Here is a 22,500-nt window from a genome sequence, read left to right on the forward strand (position 1 = left end):
GGTTGTTGGTGTGTGTTAGTGTGTGTTGGTGTGTGTTAGTGGTTGTTAGTGGTTGTTGGTGTGTGTTAGTGGTTATTGGTGTGTGTTGGTGTGTGTTAGTGGTTTGTAGTGTGTGTTAGTGTGTGTTGGTGTGTGTTAGTGTGTGTTAGTGGTTGTTAGTGTGTGTTAGTGTGTGTTGGTGTGTGTTAGTGGTTGTTGGTGTGTGTAGTGTGTGTTGGTGTGTGTTAGTGGTTGTTAGTGTGTGTTGGTGGTTGTTAGTGTGTGTTGTGGTTGTTAGTGTGTGTTGGTGGTTGTTAGTGTGTGTTGGTGGTTGTTAGTGTGTGTTAGTGGTTGTTAGTGTGTGTTGGTGGTTGTTAGTGTGTGTTAGTGGTTGTTAGTGTGTGTTGGTGGTTGTTAGTGTTGTGTGTGTGTTAGTGGTTGTTGGTGTGTGTTGGTGTGTTAGTGGTTGTTAGTGTGTGTTGTGTGTGTTAGTGGTTGTTAGTGTGTGTTAGTGGTTGTTAGTGTGTGTTGGTGGTTGTTAGTGTGTGTTAGTGGTTGTTAGTGTGTGTTGGTGGTTGTTAGTGTGTGTTGGTGGTTGTTAGTGTGTGTTAGTGGTTGTTAGTGTGTGTTGGTGGTTGTTAGTGTGTGTTAGTGGTTGTTAGTGTGTGTTGGTGTTGTTAGTGGTTGTTGGTGTGTGTTAGTGGTTGTTGGTGTGTGTTGGTGTGTGTTAGTGGTTGTTAGTGTGTGTTGGTGTGTGTTAGTGGTTGTTAGTGTGTGTTAGTGGTTGTTAGTGTGTGTTGGTGGTTGTTAGTGTGTGTTAGTGTTGTTAGTGTGTGTTGGTGGTTGTTAGTGGTTGTTGGTGTGTGTTAGTGGTTGGTGTGTGTTGGTGTGTGTTGTGTTGTTAGTGTGTGTTAGTGGTGTTGGTGTGTGTTAGTGGTGTTGGTGTGTTGGTGTGTGTTAGTGGTGTTAGTGTGTGTTAGTGGTTGTTAGTGTGTGTTGTGGTTGTTAGTGGTTGTGTGTGTGTTAGTGGTTGTTGGTGTGTGTTAGTGTTGTTGGTGTGTGTTGGTGTGTGTTAGTGGTTGTTAGTGTGTGTTGGTGTGTGTTAGTGGTTGTTAGTGTGTGTTGGTGTGTGTTAGTGTGTTGTGAGAGTAGAGCTCTGCAGCAGTGAGTTTCACTGTAGTATTAGAGATAATAGAACAAAAATTATTTTCTAATTCTATAGCTCTACAGTCTGACGTCATCAGGAAGCGGAAGCAACGGTAGCCGAGATGGGAAGTGGGTAACGATCCGTAGAAATAATCAGGAGCGAAAACGATCAAAACAAACATTGAAACTCAGATTATCTGCAAATAATCCGCAGAAGAGCCGCGAGAAACTGAAGGTCGAGAAGAACGGCTGAGAGCGCGGAGCTCCGCTCCACGAGACACCGGGCTGCCGATTAATCACCCATCGATCTCACACACACACTAATCGATCATACAGCGATCACAGTCCGATCGATCATACACCTTCAGCAGAAGACATGGAGACAGCTCTCAGGTACAGAGATCTAAGATGTGTGTGTGTGTGTGTGTGTGTGTGTGTGTGTGTGTGTGTGTGTGTGTGTGTGTGTGTGTGTGTGTGTGTGTGTGTGTTGTGTGTGTTGTGTGTGTGTGTGTGTGTGTGTGTGTGTGTGTGTGTGTGTGTGTGTGTGTGTGTGTGTGTGTGTGTGTTGTGTGTGTGTGTGAGTGAGAGCGCGCGGTACTGGCATCACCGTCTGTCTATGTAGAAAATAAGCAGGGCCAGTACGACCCCACCTGTTGTCTGCAGGTGAGGCAGCTGTAGACCCTCCTGCACTAAGATGACCTGAGTCTGACGTCATGACAGGGTGTCCAGGTGGACCAGGACAAAGTGTCTAACAGGACCAGGACTGAGTGTAGCAGGGGGGACCAGGACCAAGTGTCCAGGAGGACTAGCACAGAGTGTAGCAGGGGGGACCAGGACCAAGTGTCCAGGAGGACTAGGACAGAGTGTAGCAGGGGGGACCAGGACCAAGTGTCCAGGAGGACTAGGACAGAGTGTAGCAGGGGGACAAGGACCAAGTGACCAGGAGGACTAGGACAGAGTGTAGCAGGGGGTCCAGGACCGAGTGTCCAGGAGGACTAGGACAGAGTGTAGCAGGGGGACCAGGACCAAGTGTCCAGGAGGACTACGACAGAGTGTAGCAGGGGGTCCAGGACCGAGTTGTCCAGGACTAGGACAGAGTGTAGCAGGGGGTTGTTGTCTGCTCTCCCCGTATGTAAAAAAGAGGTGATTAAGTTTCTGACTCATCTTTCTAAACCTTTCATCACTACAGAAGTAAGGGCAATGGGCAATGGGCCGGTACTCATTAAGAGAGTTGGGCAATGGGCCGGTACTCATTAAGATAGTTGGGCAATGAGCCGGTACTCATTAAGACAGTTGGGCAATGGGCCGGTACTCATTAAGACAGTTGGGCAATGGGCCGGTACTCATTAAGACAGTTGGGCAATGGGCCGGGTACTCATTAAGACAGTTGGGCAATGGGCCGGTACTCATTAAGACAGTTGGGCAATGAGCAGGTACTCATTAAGACAGTTGGGCAATGAGCAGGTACTCATTAAGACAGTTGGGCAATGAGCAGGTACTCATTAAGACAGTTGGGCAATGGACAAAAAGAATTGTCAGAGGAGAGCCCGCCTGTCCAGACGGAACATTTGCTGCCGGATACACGTTGGACTCCTGGGAGAGCTGGAGGGTCGTGTGTCTGTCCATTCTTTCCGTTGAGGACGTGGAAGACGTCTACATAATTGGAATTGTGATAACAGGTCTGCTGCTGATTGAAGCTGGAGGTTTTCTGATCGATCGGCGGCTTCATTAGGAAGGCTGCTGATGGTGCACTGTGCAGAGCTCCTAGCACTCAGGCTCCTGCCGTACACCAACTGAAACGTGAGCAGGATGCGACTTGAATGATGGAATCCAACTGGAGAAGTTGACGGCTGGACTGGAAGCTAAAGGGCCCCCATAGTGGATATAGTCCTGCAGAGGGATCGAGAGGACTATATTGTTACTGAGAGGAGCGTCTGCACCTCGTCTGCATACCAGGGGGCAGTGGAGCACCCACATTTCAATAAACCACAACAAGGGAGGGTTTATACAGCAAGGAAATATTTAGATATTGCTGCTTGTCCAGAGTGGCTCATCACTGACCAATCAGCAGACGGCTGCGTTGTAGCTCCTCCTTCTGGAACCGTTCTGAAGTGCTCACTACTTCAACGGAGGGGTGACAAAAATTGGCAACAGTTGGTTACGATACTTTCAGTACCATCCACAACTTTTGTCAGTGGAAACACATGAAAACACACACCTCATTGTACCGTACTGTACCATAAGCCGTGGTCCCCCCTCACTTTCTGTCCCGGGACGTTGCAGGGCGGGACAGGTTTTCATGTGGTCTCACTGAAAAAGTTGTGGTTGTACGGAAAAAACTGCGACCACCAGCTCCGATTTTCCGCTACCCCTCCGTTGGGGTAGCTAGCACTAAGGAAGGGGTCTGTGGGGCGGGGCTTCAGCAGCAGCTCCTCCTCTCAGTAACAGGAGAGGCGGGGCTTCAGCAGCAGCTCCTCCTCTCAGTAACAGGAGGGGCGGAGCTTCAGCAGGAGCTCCTCCTCTCAGTAACAGGAGGGGCGGAGCTTCAGCAGGAGCTCCTCCTCTCAGTAACAGGAGGCGGAGCTTCAGCAGCAGCTCCTCCTCTCAGTAACAGGAGGGGCGGGGCTTCAGCAGCAGCTCCTCCTCTCAGTAACAGGAGGGGCGGAGCTTTAGCAGCAGCTCCTCCTCTCAGTAACAGAGGGGGCGGGGCTTCAGCAGGAGCTCCTCCTCTCAGTAACAGGAGGCGGAGCTTCAGCAGGAGCCCCTCCTCTCAGTAACAGGAGGCGGAGCTTCAGCAGGAGCTCTTCCTCTCAGTAACAGGAGGGGCGGGGCTTCAGCAGGAGCTCCTCCTCTCAGTAACAGGAGGCGGAGCTTTAGCAGGAGCTGGACGTTGCTGTTCACAAGGAGAAGGTTTCACTGTGTCCAAGGGAACCACTCTGACGTCTCCAGGTGTCCCCGCGTCCTTCACAACCCCGCCTACATTCTTTTTTTTTTTTCTTTTTTTTTTTTTTTAATTATTATTATTTTTTTCCTTGCCTTGTCCTGTTCGGCAGCTTGGGCCAACAATATGATGAGGGGGACAACATACAATATCCTTGTTGTGCTACATATATTATTTGCAGTTATCACACTGATCCAAATACTTTATAACTGTTTCTTAGATTAACCAGCCTGAGCAGCTCTATCTAGACAGTAAGATTGTGTGTGTGTGTGTGTGTGTGTGTGTGTGTGTGTGTGTGTGTGTGTGTGTGTGTGTGTGTGTGTGTGTGTGTGTGTGTGTGTGTGTGTGTGTGTGTGTTGTGTGGCTTGTCCACTTGGGTGTGCCCAGGAACTGTTGTGGGGGGACCCGTGGCGAGACCCCGGGGCCCGAGGTCATCGGGCCCGGACACCGCCACCCTCCGGCAGACGGCAGCCCCCCAGGCCCGGGGAGACCCCAGCGAACCACCCCAGAGAGCCACGCCCCCCGCCCAAAAAGCACACGACGGAGAATGCAGAGAGGAATCCCCCCCAGGCAAGAGGGGCCCACAAGAGAAGGATAAAGGGCACAGGGCCCCAGGCCCCGACCCAAGCCACCAAGCCGAGAAAAGGCCGGAGCAGGGCCCCCCGGGCCGAGCGGTGCCGAGAGCCCCCCCAACCCCGACGGCGAGTCCCCGCCGCACCCCCGGGAACAGGCCCACCCACCGCCCCCCCCCAACGGCCCCAGCCGCCGCGCCCCGGACCAGACCCGCCCCCAGACCAGGAAAGCGAAGGCCGGCGCAGGCCCCGGTCGGGAGGACAGTCAACTCTACACCCCCAGGAGCCGAGAGTGAGAGAGAGAGAGAGAGAGAGAGGAGAGAGAGAGAGAGAGAGAGAGAGAGAGAGAGAGAGGAGAGAGAGAGGGAGAGAGAGAGAGAGAGAGAGAGAGAGAGAGAGAGAGAGAGAGAGAGAGAGAGAGAGAGTAGAGAGAGAGAGAGAGAGAGAGAGAGAGAGAGAGAGAGAGAGAGAGAGAGAGAGAGAGAGAGGAGAGAGAGATGAGAGAGAGAGAGAGAGAGAGAGAGAGAGAGAGAGAGAGAGAGAGAGAGAGAGAGAGAGAGAGAGAGAGAGAGGACATTCTGACCGTACTGCGTGGGACCCTGCCACACAGTTGTGATCTGGGTGCGCTTTGTAGTACTGTACCCTCTTGCTCCAGCATGTACTGCGTGAAGAAACCACAGCTTAACTGTACCGTACAGTACCGGCACATGCTGCTCAGTGGAAACGAGGGTTTAGACAGCTGGGCGTGGCTTAGTTTGTGACAGAAACAATGGCAGACTGCTTAAAGTACAGGATGAAGCACTGGGGGAGCCAGAGGTTGAATATTTGGTGAACCCCACCTGTAAGATGGGTTTGGGTTTTCAGGACACGACCTGTTCTACCGTCAGGTTGGTGTTCACACCTTGAAACATCAGCCTCACTTCATGCTACATCACGGTGCCTGTCTCCTCGATCCCTAACCCTCCTAACTCCAACCCTAATCCTAACCTTAATCCTAATCCTAATCTGACCCTCACCCTGCAGCTGGGATGTTGTTGGTACCTCAGAAAGGTTTTTTTTTCCCTGTTGACACACGAGATGTTTAAAATGTAGGTCGACGTTTTGAAACAAGCAGTTTTTTTATGCAAACAAGGCGTAAGTAGGACTCACTAAACACTCCACACTTTGTTGACACACTCATGCAGCTGGTGGGCGTGACTTAGTGCAGTCGTGCTGATCTGATTGGCCAGTATTGACAAGCAGAGACACCTAACTGATCACAGATCAGTCACCTAATGTCTGACAGCAAGGGGGTTGACGTCACAGCAGGAGAACTTCTGTTGGACAGACCAAGCTTCTTGTTGGAGGGTTCTGGACCTTTGGTCTGTGCTGCAGTCAAACCTTTGAGTTTGGATTATGATGGTAGAGTTCTGACTTTTATCACTTGGTTGACCACGTTCAGACGTCGAATGCATCCTAAACCTGATATGTCTTTGCTGTTTTGTGTTGCAGTGGGACGGGGGTCTTCTACCAGGCAATGCCTGCAATTGGAGCTGATGGAAAGAGAATAATGAAACTCATTCCTGTCCAAATGGTCAACGAGACAATATGTCCAAACTCAGACAAGCAAACCAAAAGCAGCCATGGAGCCCCATCACTTAGCTCCGAAGCGTACTGTGGGTCCTGCTGCCGTGACGCCATGCAGCAGCACAGTGTCCTCTGTGAAGGTCCCCGTCCACCCTAGTAGATCCAGGCCTCAGTAGGTTACTCATCAAGCAGCAGCAGCAGCAGCAGCAGCAGCAGCAGCAGCAGCAGCAGCAGGAGGCTGTCAGTGTTTTGTCCAAAGTCCCTCCAAAGACAACATTTGTCACAACTTGTGGGGAAACCTTTCAACGCCCGACTCAGCTCCCAGTCACCGTTAATTCTCCTGCTCTCCCCAAAGGACAGTACCTTCACATTTTTCCACCCAATACACAGATGTGGACCGTTCCAGAATCTCAACTGCCCCAAGGTATCAAGACTCAGATTGTTACGTCACAGGGAACCCCCTCCTCCACTCCAGGTGCCCTCAATGTGGTCTTTGTGTCTCCTGTGACCACTATCAGTCCTGGTGTGAGTCCACCAGTAGAATCCAGCGTGGGCTCAGTCAGACCGCTTCCCACGACATGTAGACAGACTTCTGGAGCAAAACCACATTTGAAACTGATCCCAAAGGTTTCACACAGACCCAAACAGTCCTACGAGGTGGGTGGTTGAAGAACTGGGCGACTCAGCAGTTGTGAATGGGAAACCTTCTCATTCTTCCAACTTCTTTCAAACGGACCACCAGGGCGGGTGCTGTTTTAAAGAAGCATGCCTTCAATCCAGCAAGAACAACGGTGCAGAAGGACCTGCCCTCCCGAGAAGGTGGGTGATCGAAGAAGAACACATTGCTGCTGCTGCTTCTCAGTCTGTGGTGTCTGACATCCTTCAGGCTTTGTCTGAGAGAGAAAGAGTCAACGCTCAGCAAGAAGCCGTCAGAGAAGTTCTGTCTGCGCCCAGTCAGGGACAGAAAAACACTTTGCTCATGTGCAACGGGAAAGTGTTTTTTGTGGCCAAAAACAACAACTTGTCATTTCAAGCCACGAGTCCAATAAATGGCTCTGAATTGAATCCAACCCTGGCCGTTTGTTCTCCTCCTGTGGACGGAGCCGTGGCAAAGAGACGGACGGAGCGGAGAACCCTCGGTGAGGTGGACGAGGTGATTGACCTGTGTGATGAGGAGGAACCTCCTCATCACACAGGATCAGCCACTCCGCCCGATGAAGACAACGTCATCTTTGTCTCATATAGTCCCCCCAAATCCCAGTCCAGCTCAACGTCCCACGGTGTCCCACTGTGTGGTGCAGGGAAAGGTGAAGGAGCGGGCGGACTCGAGCGGCTCCAACAGAAGAGGACAACCTGAACGGACCTGGCCAGCTTCTCACCATGGGGGCAACCAGCCCAACATTCTGGACGTGGATGCAGAGACGAAGAGTCCTGGAGACCAGAGCAGAGAGACGAAGAGTCCTGGAGACCAGAGCACTGAGACGAAGAGTCCTGGAGATCAGAGCTGCAGAGAGACGAAGAGTCCTGGAGATCAGAGCTGCAGAGAGACGAAGAGTCCTGGAGACCAGAGCAGAGAGACGGAGAGTCCTGGTGCTCAGAGCAGAGAGACGGAGAGTCCTGGAGACCAGAGCAGAGAGACGGAGAGTCCTGGAGACCAGAGCAGAGAGACGGAGAGTCCTGGTGCTCAGAGCAGAGAGACGAAGGGTCCTGGTGCTCAGAGCAGAGAGACGGAGAGTCCTGGAGACCAGAGCAGAGAGACGGAGAGTCCTGGAGACCAGAGCAGAGAGACGGAGAGTCCTGGAGATCAGAGCAGAGAGACGGAGAGTCCTGGAGACCAGAGCTGCAGAGAGACGAAGAGTCCTGGAGACCAGAGCAGAGAGACGAAGAGTCCTGGAGACCAGAGCAGAGAGACGGAGAGTCCTGGAGACCAGAGCAGAGAGACGAAGAGTCCTGGAGACCAGAGCAGAGAGACGGAGAGTCCTGGAGACCAGAGCAGAGAGACGGAGAGTCCTGGAGACCAGAGCAGAGAGACGGAGAACAGCATGAATGTAAGACAACGACTTTGTCCTGATTTTAACCGTTATCACTGTTCATTTCAATTCAATTTCATTTGTATAGCGCCAAATACAACACATTTATTTCAAGGTACTTTTACTGAGAAAACTCAACAATTCCACCTGAGCAAGCATAAGCAACTGTAAAGACAAAAACTCCCCTTTAACAGGAAGAAATCCGTAGAACCAGAATCAGAGGAGGAGACTTCCTGTTGTTCCAGTTGGGGTTAGAGGATAGATGGAGACGAAAGGAGAGGACAGAGAGACAGATTGGGTAGGTCGTAGGGATTCAGACCCGGTCTTGGGAAGGGGGTAGGGAATTTCCACTCAATTCAGCAGACAGAGGTCAGCTCATTGCAGGAGGCTCACATCACAAACTTCCTGTTCAACACTTAATGTTCAGGGAGGGCAGTCTAAACCTCCATCAGTCTAAACCTCCATCAGTCTAACCCTCCTATCAGTCTAAACCTCCATCAGTCTAACCCTCCATCAGTCTGACCCTCCATCAGTCTGACCCTCCATCAGTCTGACCCTCCATCAGTCTGACCCTCCATCAGTCTAACCCTCCATCAGTCTGACCCTCCATCAGTCTGACCCTCCATCAGTCTGACCCTCCATCAGTCTAACCCTCCATCAGTCTAAACCTCCATCAGTCTAAACCTCCATCAGTCTAACCCTCCATCAGTCTGACCCTCCATCAGTCTAAACCTCCATCAGTCTAAACCTCCATCAGTCTAACCCTCCATCAGTCTAACCCTCCATCAGTCTGACCCTCCATCAGTCTAACCCTCCATCAGTCTGACCCTCCATCAGTCTGACCCTCCATCAGTCTGACCCTCTATCAGTCTAACCCTCCATCAGTCTGACCCTCCATCAGTCTGACCCTCCATCAGTCTGACCCTCTATCAGTCTAAACCTCCATCAGTCTAACCCTCCTATCAGTCTAACCCTCCATCAGTCTAACCCTCCATCAGTCTAACCCTCCATCAGTCTAAACCTCCATCAGTCTGACCCTCTATCAGTCTAAACCTCCATCAGTCTAAACCTCCATCAGTCTAACCCTCCATCAGTCTGATCCTCTATCAGTCTAAACCTCCATCAGTCTAAACCTCCATCAGTCTGACCCTCCATCAGTCTAACCCTCCATCAGTCTGACCCTCCATCAGTCTGACCCTCTATCAGTCTAAACCTCCATCAGTCTAAACCTCCATCAGTCTAACCCTCCATCAGTCTGATCCTCTATCAGTCTAAACCTCCATCAGTCTAACCCTCCTATCAGTCTAAACCTCCATCAGTCTAAACCTCCATCAGTCTGACCCTCCATCAGTCTGACCCTCCATCAGTCTGACCCTCCATCAGTCTAAACCTCCATCAGTCTGACCCTCCATCAGCTGGACTAGAAAATGGTCCAGGGTGAAGCAGCTTCACTGTAGCTTCATTAAATAGAAAAGTAGAGACTGAGTCAGCCTCCCTACCGAACCTGGGAGCTGCTTCCTCATTGGAGGAGCCTGAGAGTGGGAAGCTCCGCCTCCATTCTACTGGTAGAAAACCTAGGAACCTCCAGGGGGCAGCACTGAGAACCAGGTGTTCTGTAGAAAACCTCCAGGGGGCAGCAGGTACCAGGTGTTCTGCCTCCTCTTCTACTTTTAGAAAGTTCTGAAATCAATACACAACAACACAAATGTAAAGGTGAAAGGATTCTTTAATGTTTCCTTGATGTTCTTCAGACGATCCGACGGCTGAGTTTGTGCCCTCTGACAGTGTTTGCTGTGTTCCTGCCTGCAGATCTCCACCAGTTGTGCTCACATGTGGACTGCGGAGTCCTCTCCGCTGATGAATGCTCAGCTCCGGCAGATCCACGGGGTCACAGCTGATGTTCGGGTGGTCCTGCAGAGGATTGATGAAGCAGCTCCTCCTCCACATGACGAGGAGCGAGAACCAGGCTCTGCCCTGGAAGATCTGAGGCCACGGCAAGCCGACGACCTGTTGGTCTCACCTTCACAAACACCTGCGTGCCTTTCACCTCAAACCTCCAGAAGCAGGAAACCACCATGTGACAGAAGGTCAGCGCTGGCCTTCATAGAACCCCGAGACGAGGATCGGTCAGGAGACACGGCCATCTTGCCAAATGCTCGTCGGCTGGGCCGGACTAGGAAACGCACCATGTGTCAATGTTGCAGTCCTGAAGCCAAGTCCAGTACCTGGGTAGGGCATGCACTGACGGAGCCGCCTGGTAAGAAAGGATCCGGAGCCAAGACTGCTGCAGGAGATCAACAACCCTGCAGAAGACACAGCGGTCCAGCAACCAGGAGCAAGCTGCCCTGTGGGAACTCTAAAGACCTGAAACACCGTGTCCGCATTAAGACGGTGAGAAGCCTTCTCCATGAGACGCTCATGACGAGTGGCGTGAGCTGACCTTCCTCCACAAGTGTTCTGAGTTCGACGGCTCGATGAAGAGCTGCGTGTGACGTCATGTCGGACTCGGTGGTGAAGGAGCGCCGATCTGATGCTCGCTCGTGATGAACAGGCACGGTGCTCTGAAGGAGAAGTCCGGGCCCCACGGCGGGTTGACCAGGTCCCAGATTTCAGAGAACAAAAAGCTCCAAGAACTTGGTTCTACCCTGAGTTTCAGTTTAGAAATCAAAACAGAGTAAGCTATGCTAGCACTGGTTCTCCACGAGGACACTTCCTCTTCTGTTCATTTTGGGGGTCAGAGGGCTGGGGGTCAGGGGAGGGCTGGGGGTCAGGGGAGGGCTGGGGGTCCGAGGGCTGGGGGTCAGGGGAGGGCTGGGGGTCAGGGGAGGGCTGGGGGTCCGAGGGCTGGGGGCCAGAGGGCTGGGGGTCAGGGGAGGGCTGGGGGTCAGAGGGCTGGGGGTCAGGGGAGGGCTGGGGGTCAGGGGAGGGCTGGGGGTCAGAGGGCTGGGGGTCAGAGGGGAGGGCTGGGGGTCAGGGGAGGGCTGGGGGTCCGAGGGCTGGGGGCCAGAGGGCTGGGGGTCAGGGGAGGGCTGGGGGTCAGAGGGCTGGGGGTCAGGGGAGGGCTGGGGGTCCGAGGGCTGGGGGTCAGAGGGCTGGGGGTCAGAGGGTTTGGGGGTTTTGGGGTTCAGACATGATTGTTTTTCTTTTGCTTTCTGATGTTTTTCCTCATGCAGTAAAACCAATTATGTAGAACAATTAATTATTTTATTAAAAATGTTCAACCAAAGACTTTTTGCTTTTCTAATTGGTGTAAAAGCTGAAGCACATCGGTTCAGTGGATAATGTCTAATGAGCAGGTAGTTCAAAGGGTTCCAGAACACCAGGATAAGATCGTCTGTGGGTCTTAAGAACAAGAGAAAAGAGTGTCGTTCGGAGGTCTGGACACCAACCGTTCATAGCTTCAGAGTGATGGAGTGATGGAGTGATGGAGTGATGGAGTGACAGAGTGATGGAGTGACAGAGTGATGGAGTGACAGAGTGATGGAGTGACAGAGTGATGGAGTGATGGAGTGACAGAGTGAGGAGCTCAGCCATCAGGAGAGACTCAAAGTGGAGCCACTGCTCCTCCACAATGAGAGGTGGTTCATGTGATGAGGACGCCCCCTGGTGGCCTCCCTTTAGAGGTCTACCAGGCACGTCCAACTGGGAGGAGGACTGAGGTGGGTCCAGGACTCTGGAGAGATCATATCTCTGGTCTGGTCTGGGAGGAGGACTGAGGTGGGTCCAGGACTCTGGAGAGATCATATCTCTGGTCTGGTCTCTGGTCTCGGGGTTCTAACCCCAGAAGAGCTGGAAGAAGCTGTGGGGGACAGAGAGGTCTGGACTCCTCTGCTCTATACTGCCACGGCCCCCCAAGCAGACTAAGAGGGAAAGAAGATGGATGATGGATGATGGATGGATGATGGATGGATGGATGATGGATGGATGATGGATGGATGATGATGGATGATGGATGATGGATGGATGGATGATGGATGATGGATGATGGATGATGGATGATGGATGATGGATGGATCAAATACAACACAGTTTTAGAGCTGAGCTGCAGCGGAGAAGAAAGGGGAAAGTATTTGGAACCATCTTTTTGACAGAACCCAATAAATCCTGGTCACTGAGCTTTGAAGGAGTTTCTGGTTCTGGTTCTGGTTCTGGTTCTTGTTCTGGTTCTGGTTCTTGTTCTGGTTCTTGACTTGTTCCAGGTCTGTTTGGCTCCACAAGGGTTAATCTGGAATAATGAGTTAATAATAATGCTGACGCTGACAGAACTGCAGAACCATGAATTAATGGAAGCAGAACTTCTCCTGTCGTCACGGTGATGAATTAATATTCCAACAGGAACCACACTCACACGGAGGAACCTCCGCCTCAGAACCTCCGCCTCAGAACCTCCTCCTCAGAACCTCCGCCTCAGAACCTCCGCCTCAGAACCTCCGCCTCAGAACCAGTGGAGGTAAAATGTAAAGTAAAAGAAGAGCAGTGAGGAAGCTCTGCCTGGAACCGTTCTGCTGGAATAAAGTGAAAGTGACTCTGGTTCTATTGTCCCATGAATTAATCTGCTCTAATCTCACCAAGTCAGCATTAACAAGTCAGGAAGGTTCTGGTTCTGGCTGCAGCAGCAGTGTTGCTTTGAGCTGCTGGATGGGTTGGAATTCTTCATAATCTCAGAGATTAACTGCTGCTCTATGGTAGAGTCAGCTGCTCTGCAGGGGTTCTCCCTCTGTGATTGGTCACACGCTGCAAGCTCCGCCCCTTTCATGTGAACGCTCTGATCCTGGAGGGAAACTCTGGTTGAACTAGTGAGGTGAGAACCTGCTTCCTGTTAATGCTGATCAGGATCCAGAATGTCTGGGTTAGTTAATCTAGGTAAAAGATATCCTGGCATGTTAATCTAGGTCGTTGCATTGGCTCCTGGTCATCATGTTGGTAGTAACCAGTAGTTGTGCACATGCTCAGTAGAGCCAATCAGAACAAGGTTTCCCTGGTGGTGTCATGACTCCCAGTCCGTACTGTAGCGCTGCAGAGCGCATACAGGAACCAGGAGAACCAGGAGAACCAGGAGAACCAGGAATGCTCAGGAAGCTCTTTATTGAATCAGCATATATGCTCCGCTGAGAGGGGGGGGGGGGGTGCTCAGCCGCAACCTCACCTCAGCTCAGGGTGTCACAAATAACGCCCACCGATCGTTTAGAGACGAGACAACACAACCGATCACTAGACAATAATAGAACAACTCAGACATGGAACTAGAACAGGTAACCAGGACAACATATCAACCAAGTTGGCGGAGCAGTTCCCATGACCCCACCCCCCACCCCCCACCTCACAGCGGCTGCTACAATATTCTCCTGGACTTGGTACCAGTGGCGGCTGGTGGAGTTTTCTCCGGGGGGGGGGGGGGGGCTATAACTCCAAAATAGACATTGAACATAAAGCAAGCACTATTAAGGAATCACAGCAGAGTATTTACATAAAGTAAAAATGCGGATTGCAGTTTGTTCATGCTTCCTTTCCTTTTCTGAAAAGTGTTTCAATAGGTACTTCCTGTATTAGTCCAATCAGTACTTCATGTATTAGTCCAATCAGTACTTCATGTATTAGTCCAATCAGTACTTCCTGTATTAGTCCAATCAGTACTTCATGTATTAGTCCAATCAGTACTTCCTGTATTAGTCCAATCAGTACTTCATGTATTAGTCCAATCAGTACTTCCTGTATTAGTCCAATCAGTACTTCCTGTATTTTTCAGATAGTCTGATTACCTTAGATAATATTACCTTAACCTCTAACAGTGATATTAGGAACCTGGGTGTTATTTCTGATCAGGATCTGTCCTTTATGTCCCATGTTAAACATGTCTCCAGGACAGCCTTCTTCCATCTAAGGAATATTGCAAAAATGAGAAACTTCTTGTCCTTCAAAGATGCAGAACAAATGCTTCCTGCCTTTGTGACTTCAAGATGAGATGATTGTAACTCCCTAATGTCAGGATGTCCAAACTCCTCTGTTAGGATCTTCCAGCTAGAGCAGAACGCTGCTGCAGGTTTACTAACCAGAACTGGAAGAAGAGAGCACATCTCCCCAGTCTTAGCATCCTTACACTGGCTTCACATCAAATCTAGAATAGAATTCAACATCCTTCTGATCACATCTAAAACTCTTCATCACCAGGCTCCGTCCTATATGGAGAAACTTCTAGAAGGGTCTCACCCTCCACGAGCCCTTGGCTCTGAGGATGCAGGACTGTTGGTAATCCCTAAAGTCCTTCAAAGTAAAAGAGGAGGCAGGAGTTTCAGCCATATGGCTCCTTTACTCTGGAATCAACTAGCAGCCTCGGTCCGAAGGGCCCACACCATTAGTTTATTTAAGAGGAGACTAAAAAGCTTCCTCTTTGATAGAGCTTCTCATTAGGAATAGAATAGGAGCACTAAGTTGAGCTGCTCTAGGCCTAGACTGCTGAGGGGATTTCCTCTCTCCCGTTAAAGGGAGGAACTCTGGGGGGGGGGGCTCTGCTCTGGGCCGGGGTCGGGCCCGCTGGGGTGGGATGGGGGGGCTGGGCGTCGGGCCCCGGCTGGGCTGTCGACTGGGGGGGGGTTGGGGGCGGGTTGTCCGGGCCCTGGGGGTGCGGGGCCTCCCCCTTCCCGGTGGGGGTGCCCGCTGCGGCGCTGGGGGTGGGTCCTCCCTCTGGCCCCCTCCCCCGGTGGGGCGGGTTGGCCCCTGCTGCCGCGCTCCGGGTCTGCCTCATTCCCGGATTGGGGGGAGCGGGGTACGGGGGGGGGCTCCGGGTTCTGGATGGACGGTTAACTGAGAGTGACCTCCAGGGCCTGATAGGGGTGTGCGTGTGCGTGTGTGTGTGGGTTGGGGTGTGTGGGTTGGGGTGTGTGGGCTGGGGTGTGGGGCTGTGTGGAGTGGGCGAATGAGGGGGGGTGCCCTGGCCACTGGCCTCCGGCTGGGCTCGCACTGGGCCCTGCGGGTCTCGGACTCTGCTGTCTGGCCGTTGGGTGGGGTGGGGGCTCCCTGCCCGGGTCCCCTTGCGGCGCCTTGTTTGGGGGGGTGTGGCCCCCCGGGTCCTAGGCCGGCCGCTCGGGGGGTGGGGTGGGGCAGCGCGGGGGGTCCAGCTGGGCCAAGGTCCTAGCGACGGGGGGACCCCCTCCCTCAGAACCCTCCCTGCCTTACCTCACCTTATATTACCCCACAATAGGGAACAGTGGGGCGGTGCCTAGGTGGGGGGTCCAGGCTACTTAATTGCGGTCTGGGTCCTCCCCCGACTTTGCACCACCCACAATTTTAACCACACTTAGTCATGCAGGGTCTTGAGGGGGTAAGCCGCTTTCGGGGTTCTGCCGCTTGTCAGCGGTAGAACGCCCGGGCCCCGCTACCCCCCAATTTTAAACCGCACCATAGACACACACATCGCATCCACCTTTTCAAGACACAAAAACACACCCTTACATACATCCAACACACATATAGGGCAGGGGAAGGGCGGGAGACGTGGCTCCCCCCAGCACCTCCCGCTGGGGTCCCGCCCCGGCCCGGGGTGAGTGCGGCTGGAGTGCGGGGGGCGCGCTCCCTCGGGCGTGGCGCTTGTGGGGGGGCTGGGGTGCGGTGCTCCTTCTCCACTTGCTGTTGGATTGGTGGAGGTTGGGATACCGCGGTGGCCGGGAGGGGGCCCGGCCGGCGGCCTGAGGGTGCGAGAGTCATCACTCCCCCCCCCCGTTCCGTGTGTGTGTGTGTGTGTGTGTGTGTGTGTGTGTGTGTGTGTGTGTGTGTGTGTGGGTGTGGGTGTGGGTGTGGGTGTGGGGGTGGGGGTGTGGGTGTGGGTGTGGGTGTGTGCGGGGTGGGTCATGGGTTGGGTTTCCCAATCAAGACCCGGGGGGAGGGGTTATAGGGCGGGTGGATTATGAGGCTCCTGGGGGTGTAGAGTTGACTGTTCTCCGACCGGGGCCTGCGCCGGGCTTCGCTTTCCTGGGTCTGGGGGCGGGGCTGGTCCGGGGCGCGGCGGCTGCGGCCGTCTCTGCCTTGCCGGGTTGGGGGGGGCGGTGGGTGGGCCTGTTCCCGGGGGTGCGGTGGGACTCGCCGCCGGGGTTGGGGGGGCTCTCGGCCCGCTCGGCCCGGGGGCCCTGCTCCGGCCTTTTCTCGGTTTGGCGGCTTGGGTCGGGGCCTGGGGCCCTGTGCCCTTTGTCCTTCTCTTGTGGGCCCCTCTTGCCTGGGGGGGATTCCTCTCTGCATTCTCCGTCGGGTGCTTTTTGGGCGGGGGCGGGGCTCTCTGGGGTGGTTCGCTGGGGTCTCCCCGGGCCTGGGGGGCTTCTGTCTGCCGGGGTGGCGGTGTCCGGGCGCGGTGGCCTCGGACCCCGGGGTGTCGCCACGGGTCCCCCCACAACAGTTCCGGCCACACCCAGTGGACAAGCCACACACACTCACACACACATACACGCACACACACACACACACACACACACACACACACACACACACACTTCCACTCCTCACTAAAGGTGCTTCTGAAGTTGCTTGTTGTCTGTCATCATTTGCTCAAACTTTAAAAATCATGTTCCTCTTTTGTTGTTGCCTCTTTGTTATTTCATGTTCCTGCTTCACGTTACTGTCTAGATAGAGCTGCTCAGGCTGGTTAATCTAGAAAATCATGTTACTGTCTAGATAGAGCTGCTCAGGCTGGTTTAATCTAGGAAATCATGTTACTGTCTAGATAGAGCTGCTCAGGCTGGTTAATCTAGAAAATCATCTTACTGTCTAGATAGAGCTGCTCAGGCTGGTTCAATCTAATAACAGTTGGAAAGTATTTGGATGAGTGTGATTATTGCAAATAATATATGTAGCACAACAAGGACATTGTATGTTATCCCCTTCCCCCTTCCCCCCTCCCCCCTCACCCCTCCCCCCTCGACTTTCTTCTCTCTCTTCTCTTCTCTCTCTCTTTGAGCGTTCCCCCCCGGTCGTGTACGGCAGCCATGCCAGCTTCTGACGGAGAAGGCAACAGGAGGAGACTCCAGGTCTCTCCCTGTTGCAAGACCAAAAACTGTTCTGACTCCGAAGGCTCTGAATCACATCATATTGTTGGCCCAAGCTGCCGAACAGGACAAGGGCGGGGAAAAAAAAAAAAAAGAAGAAAAAAAAAAAAAAAAAAAAAAAGGGAGGAACTCTACATTTGGAGCTTCTGTTTCTTGTCTTTCTTTCTTTCTCTCTGTGTAACAACATTACTGGAGCCACCAGATCCTGACAGGAGGGGAGCAGGATCCAGGGGATCAGACCCAAGACTCCCAGAGTGGAGTTACCACGGTCCTACTACCCCACCCCCCCACAGCACCGGGACCCCCCCACAGCACCGGGACCCCCCCCACAGCACTGGGACCCCCCCACAGCACCGGGACCCCCCCACAGCACCAGGACCCCCCCACAGCACCGGGACCCCCCCACAGCACCGGGACCCCCCCACAGCACCAGGACCCCCCCACAGCACCGGGACCCCCCCACAGCACTGGGACCCCCCCACAGCACCGGGACCCCCCCAGAGCACCGGGACCCCCCCACAGCACCGGGACCCCCCCACAGCACCAGGACCCCCCCAAAGCACCGGGACCCCCCCACAGCACCAGGACCCCCCCACAGCACCGGGACCCCCCCACAGCACCGGGACCCCCCCACAGCACCGGGACCCCACCACAACGGCACGGCCCTTAAACTCCAGACTGAGATTGGTTCATCATCAGACCAACGCTCATCATAGACTTTTCTTAGTATTTGTACTTCTCTGGCCTGTCTGCCACTCTCTCTCTCTCTCTCTCTCTCTCTCTCTCTCTCTCTCTTCTATTCCTCCCTCTCTCTCTCTTCTATTCCTCTCTCTCTCTCCCTCTTCTATTCCTCTCTCTCTCTCTCTCTTCTATTCCTCTCTCTCTCCCTCTTCTATTCCTCTCTCTCTCTCTTCTATTCCTCTCTCTCTCCCTCTTCTATTCCTCTCTCTCTCTCTTCTATTCCTCTCTCTCTCCCTCTTCTATTCCTCTCTCTCTCTCTTCTATTCCTTTCTCTCTCCCTCTTATATTCCTCTCTCTCTCTCTCTCTCTCTCTCTCTCTCTCTCTCTCTCTTCTATTCATCTCTCTCTCTCTCTCTTCTATTCCTCTCTCTCCCCTCTTCTATTCCTCTCTCTCTCCCTCTTCTATTCCTCTCTCTCCCCCTCTTCTATTTTCTCTCTCCCTCTTCTATTCCTCTCTCTCCCCCTCTTATATTCCTCTCTCTCTCCCTCTTATATTCCTCTCTCTCTCCCTCTTCTATTCCTCTCTCTCTCTCTCTTCTATTCCTCTCTCTCTCTCTCTTCTATTCCTCTCTCTCTCTCTTCTATTCCTCTCTCTCTCCCTCTTCTATTCCTCTCTCTCTCTCTTCTATTCCTCTCTCTCTCTCTCTTCTATTCCTCTCTCTCTCTCTCTCTCTTCTATTCCTCTCTCTCTCTTCTATTCCTCTCTCTCTCCCTCTTCTATTCCTCTCTCTCTCTCTCCCTCTTCTATTCCTCTCTCTCTCTCTCTTCTATTCCTCTCTCTCTCTCTCTTCTATTCCTCTCTCTCTCTCTTCTATTCCTCTCTCTCTCTCTCTTCTATTCCTCTCTCTCTCTCTCTCTCTTCTATTCCTCTCTCTCTCTTCTATTCCTCTCTCTCTCCCTCTTCTATTCCTCTCTCTCTCTCTCCCTCTTCTATTCCTCTCTCTCTCTCTCTTCTATTCCTCTCTCTCTCTCTCTTCTATTCCTCTCTCTCCCTCTCTTCTATTCCTCTCTCCCTCTTCTATTCCTCTCTCTCTCTCTTCTATTCCTCTCTCTCTCTTCTATTCCTCTCTCTCTCCCTCTTCTATTCCTCTCTCTCTCTCTCTTCTATTCCTCTCTCTCTCTTCTATTCCTCTCTCTCTCTCTCTCTTCTATTCCTCTCTCTCTCCCTCTTCTATTCCTCTCTCTCTCCACCTCTTCTATTCCTCTCTCTCTCCACCTCTTCTATTCCTCTCTCTCTCCCTCTTCTATTCCTCTCTCTCTCTCCCTCTTCTATTCCTCTCTCTCTCCCTCTTCTATTCCTCTCTCTCTCTCTCCCTCTTCTATTCCTCTCTCTCGCTCTCCCTCTTCTATTCCTCTCTCTCTCTCTCTCTTCTATTCCTCTCTCTCTCCCTCTTCTATTCCTCTCTCTCTCTCTCTTCTATTCCTCTCCCTCTCTTCTATTCCTCTCTCTCTCCCTCTTCTATTCCTCTCTCTCTCTCTCTTCTATTCCTCTCTCTCTCCCTCTTCTATTCCTCTCTCTCTCTCTCTTCTATTCCTCTCTCTCTCTTCTATTCCTCTCTCTCTCCCTCTTCTATTCCTCTCTCTCTCTCTCTTCTATTCCTCTCTCTCTCTTCTATTCCTCTCTCTCTCTCTCTCTTCTATTCCTCTCTCTCTCCCTCTTCTATTCCTCTCTCTCTCCCTCTTCTATTCCTCTCTCTCTCTCTCCCTCTTCTATTCCTCTCTCTCGCTCTCCCTCTTCTATTCCTCTCTCTCTCTCTCTCTTCTATTCCTCTCTCTCTCCCTCTTCTATTCCTCTCTCTCTCTCTCTTCTATTCCTCTCTCTCTCTTCTATTCCTCTCTCTCTCCCTCTTCTATTCCTCTCTCTCTCCCTCTTCTATTCCTCTCTCTCTCTCTCTTCTATTCCTCTCTCCCTCTTCTATTCCTCTCTCTCTCCCTCTTCTATTCCTCTCTCTCTCTCTCTCTTCTATTCCTCTCTCTCTCCCTCTTCTATTCCTCTCTCTCTCTCTCTCTCTCTTCTATTCCTCTCTCTCTCTCTCTTCTATTCCTCTCTCCCTCTTCTATTCCTCTCTCTCTCTCTTCTATTCCTCTCTCTCTCTTCTATTCCTCTCTCTCTCCCTCTTCTATTCCTCTCTCTCTCCCTCTTCTATTCCTCTCTCTCTCCCTCTTCTATTCCTCTCTCTCTTTCTCCCTCTTCTATTCCTCTCTCTCTCTCTCTTCTATTCCTCTCTCTCTCTCTCTCTTCTATTCCTCTCTCTCTCTTCTATTCCTCTCTCTCTCTCTCTCTTCTATTCCTCTCTCCCTCTTCTATTCCTCTCTCTCTCCCTCTTCTATTCCTCTCTCTCTCTCTCTCTTCTATTCCTCTCTCTCTCTCTCTCTTCTATTCCTCTCTCCCTCTTCTATTCCTCTCTCTCTCTCCCTCTTCTATTCCTCTCTCTCTCTCTCCCTCTTCTATTCCTCTCTCTCTCTCTCTCTTCTATTCCTCTCTCTCTCCCTCTTCTATTCCTCTCTCTCTCTCTCTTCTATTCCTCTCTCTCTCTTCTATTCCTCTCTCTCTCCCTCTTCTATTCCTCTCTCTCTCCACCTCTTCTATTCCTCTCTCTCTCCCTCTTCTATTCCTCTCTCTCTCTCCCTCTTCTATTCCTCTCTCTCTCTCTCCCTCTTCTATTCCTCTCTCTCTCTCTCTCTTCTATTCCTCTCTCTCTCCCTCTTCTATTCCTCTCTCTCTCTCTCTTCTATTCCTCTCTCTCTCTTCTATTCCTCTCTCTCTCCCTCTTCTATTCCTCTCTCTCTCTCTTCTATTCCTCTCTCTCTCTTCTATTCCTCTCTCTCTCCCTCTTCTATTCCTCTCTCTCTCCCTCTTCTATTCCTCTCTCTCTCTCCCTCTTCTATTCCTCTCTCTCTCTCTTCTATTCCTCTCTCTCTCTTCTATTCCTCTCTCTCTCCCTCTTCTATTCCTCTCTCTCTCCCTCTTCTATTCCTCTCTCTCTCTCTCTTCTATTCCTCTCTCTCTCCCTCTTCTATTCCTCTCTCTCTCTCTTCTATTCCTCTCTCTCTCTCCCTCTTCTATTCCTCTCTCTCTCCCTCTTCTATTCCTCTCTCTCTCTCCCTCTTCTATTCCTCTCTCTCTCTCTCCCTCTTCTATTCCTCTCTCTCTCTCTCTCTTCTATTCCTCTCTCTCTCCCTCTTCTATTCCTCTCTCTCTCTCTCTTCTATTCCTCTCTCTCTCTTCTATTCCTCTCTCTCTCCCTCTTCTATTCCTCTCTCTCTCTCTTCTATTCCTCTCTCTCTCTTCTATTCCTCTCTCTCTCCCTCTTCTATTCCTCTCTCTCTCCCTCTTCTATTCCTCTCTCTCTCCCTCTTCTATTCCTCTCTCTCCCTCTTCTATTCCTCTCTCTCTCTCCCTCTTCTATTCCTCTCTCTCTCCCTCTTCTATTCCTCTCTCTCTCCCTCTTCTATTCCTCTCTCTCCCTCTTCTATTCCTCTCTCTCTCTCCCTCTTCTATTCCTCTCTCTCTCCCTCTTCTATTCCTCTCTCTCTCCCTCTTCTATTCCTCTCTCTCTCTCTCCCTCTTCTATTCCTCTCTCTCTCTCTCTCTTCTATTCCTCTCTCTCTCCCTCTTCTATTCCTCTCTCTCTCTCTCTTCTATTCCTCTCTCTCCCTCTTCTATTCATCTCTCTCTCCCTCTTCTATTCCTCTCTCTCTCTCTCTTCTATTCCTCTCTCTCCCTCTTCTATTCCTCTCTCTCTCCCTCTTCTATTCCTCTCTCTCTCCCTCTTCTATTCCTCTCTCTCTCTCTCTCTTCTATTCCTCTCTCTCTCCCTCTTCTATTCCTCTCTCTCTCTCTCTTCTATTCCTCTCTCTCCCTCTTCTATTCCTCTCTCTCTCTCTCTCTTCTATTCCTCTCTCTCTCCCTCTTCTATTCCTCTCTCTCTCTCCCTCTTCTATTCCTCTCTCTCTCTCTCTTCTATTCCTCTCTCTCTCCCTCTTCTATTCCTCTCTCTCTCTCTTCTATTCCTCTCTCTCTCTCCCTCTTCTATTCCTCTCTCTCTCTCTCTCTTCTATTCCTCTCTCTCTCCCTCTTCTATTCCTCTCTCTCTCTCTTCTATTCCTCTCTCTCCCTCTTCTATTCCTCTCTCTTTCCCTCTTCTATTCCTCTCTCTCTCTCTCTTCTATTCCTCTCTCTCCCTCTTCTATTCCTCTCTCTCTCTCTTCTATTCCTCTCTCTCCCTCTTCTATTCCTCTCTCTCTCTCTCTTCTATTCCTCTCTCTCTCTCTTCTATTCCTCTCTCTCTTCTATTCCTCTCTCTCCCTCTTCTATTCCTCTCTCTCCCTCTTCTATTCCTCTCTCTCTCTCTTCTATTCCTCTCTCTCTTCTATTCCTCTCTCTCCCTCTTCTATTCCTCTCTCTCCCTCTTCTATTCCTCTCTCTCCCTCTTCTATTCCTCTCTCTCTCTCTCTTCTATTCCTCTCTCTCTCTCTTCTATTCCTCTCTCTCT

General features: G+C 51.8%; 2 protein-coding genes across 2 annotated transcripts in view; one reads left to right on the forward strand and one right to left on the reverse strand.

Moving 5' to 3' along the window:
• The window catches only part of tpx2 (TPX2 microtubule nucleation factor), a 475,192-nt gene that overhangs the window by 306,283 nt on the left and 146,409 nt on the right, over window positions 1–22,500 (reverse strand). The window lies entirely within an intron of this gene.
• Window positions 1,240–10,958, forward strand: LOC308113599 (uncharacterized protein). The gene is given in 6 exon segments (XM_080469993.1): window positions 1,240–1,518; window positions 6,130–6,344; window positions 6,560–6,843; window positions 6,845–7,357; window positions 7,401–8,252; window positions 10,044–10,958. Coding segments are annotated over 6 exon segments (2,511 nt in total). The 5' UTR covers window positions 1,240–1,501; the 3' UTR covers window positions 10,674–10,958.

The sequence above is a fragment of the Lipophrys pholis genome (assembly GCF_963383615.2).
Source record: "Lipophrys pholis genome assembly, chromosome: 8".
Taxonomy (NCBI): Eukaryota; Metazoa; Chordata; class Actinopteri; order Blenniiformes; family Blenniidae; genus Lipophrys; species Lipophrys pholis.